Genomic DNA, 3,614 nt, shown 5'->3' with positions numbered 1-3,614 from the left:
ATATATATATATATATATATATATATATATATATATATACATAAAGAAATTATGTAATGTCTTAAACTCAACAGCTGTTTCAGGAAGCTAAGAGTTACATAATCATAATTTGCAGGTGTTATATGCAAAAGTCACATATGCAAAAGTCACAGTAACTGGTTGACTGGTCACATAAAGGTATTACAGTAAGTCCAGCTCCCCTTTTCAAGAGAAGCCTGGCAAAAGCAGGTTGCTTATTTTTTTGTGGTTTCAATTGTAGGATTGTGGATTGAGCACTAGCAATTGTACCCCCAGTGTAGATACTTGTGGAAATGAGGAGTCATGACCTGACATTTATATACCATATTGTAGCATAAACAAAATCCATACAACAGACATAGTTTCAAGCTTAACTATGTTTATCTACATTACTACCCCTGTCACTCTCTCCTCCCCTCTCTATATATGTTTATCTACATTACTACCCCTGTCACTCTCTCCTCCCCTCTCTATATATGTTTGTAGTGTGTGCACACATATGCATGTATGAATGATGGCTCTTCCACTCCCAGCTAATAGTTAGAATATGACAGCTGCGCCGGCACCTGGCTGGTACTCATTTCCTGCTGGGACATGAAATGACATGCCTTGGCCAAGGGCACTGTGTATTGCTTGCTCCAGGAATCTCTATAGACACACAGACTCCCCCCACACACACACACACATACAAACATGTATTTGTATATGTATTTTTATATCTCTGTCTCCCTCTCACTCCATTTCTCTAAGTTCTTGGGTGTGGATTTATACTAACTTGTGTCTGTGAGTAAACAAATGCATGGAGGCTATCACATTTTTTCTTCATATTAAATTTGTTTACATATCACTTCAACTAAATGAGTAAATAAACTCTGCTTTTTCCTCATTTGTATATCCAAATTAGTCATATATATATATATATGTGTGTGTATATATATATTTTATATATATATATATATATATATACATACACATACAGATGCACGTGTTTATGTGTGTTTTACGTAATTTTCATCTGGTTTTATTCTATTAATCTAATTTATAGATTTTCTCTTATTTTTCCTGTTTTTTTTCTTTTTTTTTTTCTCTTAACTTTTTCTATTCCAAACAGAGTGAATTACGAATATCTTCTTGGGTAGGTTGTCTTTTATTCCAGATAATTCTATTATTCAACATGTGTGTTTGCACGTCACTAAAAAAAGCAAATTAAAAAAAAGGGCATTTTTTTCACGGTTATTTATATATTTACACAACAAGGAAAATCTTATTCACAATGTTATTATTTTTCCTTAAAAATCTTTTTAGCTTCTGCTTAAAGTTTTGCAAAATAATTTCTGGACTTGCCCTAATTACTTCTGCTGATGTTCTTGTTATTCTTATTTGTGTGGTGAAGATAGCAGAATGGTAGAATGCCAAATTAAATACTTCGTAATGTTTGGGTTTGCCTCTAAATATTCTGTGTTTAATATTTGTAGCATTAACTTTGACTTTTTTTTTTTTTATCTCTCTGCACAGGAGAGCGGGGCTCAATAAAGAAATATATTTTCAATATACATAGGTTGATTGCAATTCCTTGTACCTGCTTTCCTTTAAGAATCGGTCTAATCAATTGAAATCATCATTATTATTAACTTGAGTGGATGGGCCTACATTCAGTAAGTGCCTGTAGGTCAGGAAATACAGCTGGGAAAGTGCACTTACAGTCCAGTTAGAGTAATACTGGGTAAATGGAGATCCTCGATTGGTCCTAGATGGTGATCTTCCTCTTGGAATTTTCTCATCATCGTCATCATCATCATCATTGAATTACACTAAAATCTGTGAAGCTGATGATTGCCACAAAATGTTTTATTAAGTGACTGTATCAAAGTTTATCTCGATGGAATTTGAACTCAGAATGTTAAGCTTGCCACCTTATAGAATGATAATAATGGTAGTAATTTTCAAAAAGACACAGCGCCAGAAATTTGGGGAGAGAGTCTCATTGACTTGAGTAACCCTAGTCCTTGATTGTATTGACCTCAGACGGAGTAACAAGCTGAATCAATACTAGCACTAATTGAATTTGGAATATAAAGGGAGATAACTAAATACAAGGCATTCTCTACCAGTTTTGCTATTCACCATTCCAATAACAACAACAACAACAACAACAATCGCTACCACCATGCAAGTTCAGGTGATGGGATCTTATCTTTCTGCATAACAATCTTTGATAGAAATTTTGATAAGGAAATGCAATCTGCTGCTTCATCTTCTCTCTGTACCTTTCAGAATCTCCTCTCCTTACACTTATCACTGCAGTTACCATGTTTGAACCAAACGAATTCCGCTTTGTCTTTCCTGTTTAATTGTTGTTGGTGCAAAGTAACTGACACAACTTTCAAAATGCCAAGCATTTCCTTTTATAGTTTGCTTCCTATTCTCCACTCACAAAATGTCAGATGGTATATATATATATTTTTCTTTGTTTCTTTTTTCATTTACTTAAAATATTTCTTTTGTTGTGCAAAGACTGGTAATGGTGTGGTGCTATAATACAAATTGTTGATTTTAGCCAAAAATGAGTATCTCTGCCTTTTAAAGGCAAGGAAAAAAAAATTGAAAAGAAATGGTATAAACAATAACATTGTTTGAATTAAGGTTAGTATTTCTTTTAGACCAAGTGTTGTGATGCTGCTGCTACTGGTGGTGGTGGTGGTGGTGGTTATAATAAACCATCTCTTTTGTTTTGAAAGAGAAGAAATGAAATTTGGACAAAGTATATCACGACCAGCCTACACATCTCTTGCTTTTCAAACATATTTTCTGGATGTTGATTAATGTTGTCAATGTTTAAATATAAATATTTTAAAATTTGTGTCTCAAAAATCTTTAGGCTTTCTGTGTCAAACTTTGCTACTTTTTGGTATTTCCCCTAAAGTGTGTGTGTGTGTGTGTGTGTAATTTATGCCAGCATGAAAAGAGGGTAAGGGTAAGGAGACAGAGAGCTGCACTAAGAATGCTTGTTATCTCCTGGGGCTTAAAGTGCTGCAGTGGCATCTTATGAGTAATTTCCCGAACAGACATTCTGAGCACCAACCAGATGGCATGGCCTCTCTTCTATTAAAGGCAATTCTCTAAACTATTTCCGAGGTTGTCTACCATGATAATGGTGCTCTGTTTATATTATGTGCAAATATGTTTTGTTTGTTTGTGTGTGTGTGTGTGCGTGCATGCATGTATGTGTGTGTATGTGTATCGGTGTGGGTACATGCAGTCTTAAAACACGAAATCATATTTCACAATTAAGTTTTTTTTTAATGTTCATAAGTCGAGATGTTGTCTCCTTTATGTAACTGCTAAATTACCTCACTGATTGTGTGTGTGTGTGTGTTGTTCAAGTTTATAGAAAAACAAAGATGAAGATAGGTGTATTAACAACAAGCATGTGTATTAGTTTGATGCTCAGGAAAATTAGAAAGGTCTTTTACGTTTCAAGCTTATGCTCTTCGACAGAAAGGAATGAGAGGAAATAAATAGAGAGAGAGTGAAAGAAAATGTGTTGAGTTCAGTGGTCCAACATGGCGAATAATATATATATATATATATATATA

The 3,614-nt window shown here is 34.1% G+C and overlaps 1 protein-coding gene across 7 annotated transcripts in view; it reads left to right on the top strand.

Annotated features, from left to right (window-relative positions):
- Positions 1–3,614, top strand: part of LOC106872491 (PP2C-like domain-containing protein CG9801) — a 107,074-nt gene that overhangs the window by 45,864 nt on the left and 57,596 nt on the right. For 5 of the 7 annotated variants that reach the window (XM_014919506.2, XM_052973997.1, XM_052974001.1 and 2 more), the window contains exon 2: positions 1,130–1,153. The exons of the other annotated variants lie outside the window; for them this stretch is intronic. In XM_014919506.2, the coding sequence (XP_014774992.1) occupies positions 1,130–1,153 (24 nt within the window). The remainder of the gene's footprint in view (positions 1–1,129; positions 1,154–3,614) is intronic. 7 annotated transcript variants of the gene reach the window in all.

This window comes from Octopus bimaculoides, chromosome 17, assembly GCF_001194135.2.
Source record: "Octopus bimaculoides isolate UCB-OBI-ISO-001 chromosome 17, ASM119413v2, whole genome shotgun sequence".
In the NCBI taxonomy this organism is placed as follows: Eukaryota; Metazoa; Mollusca; class Cephalopoda; order Octopoda; family Octopodidae; genus Octopus; species Octopus bimaculoides.
This window is presented reverse-complemented; position numbering and strand designations above follow the sequence as displayed.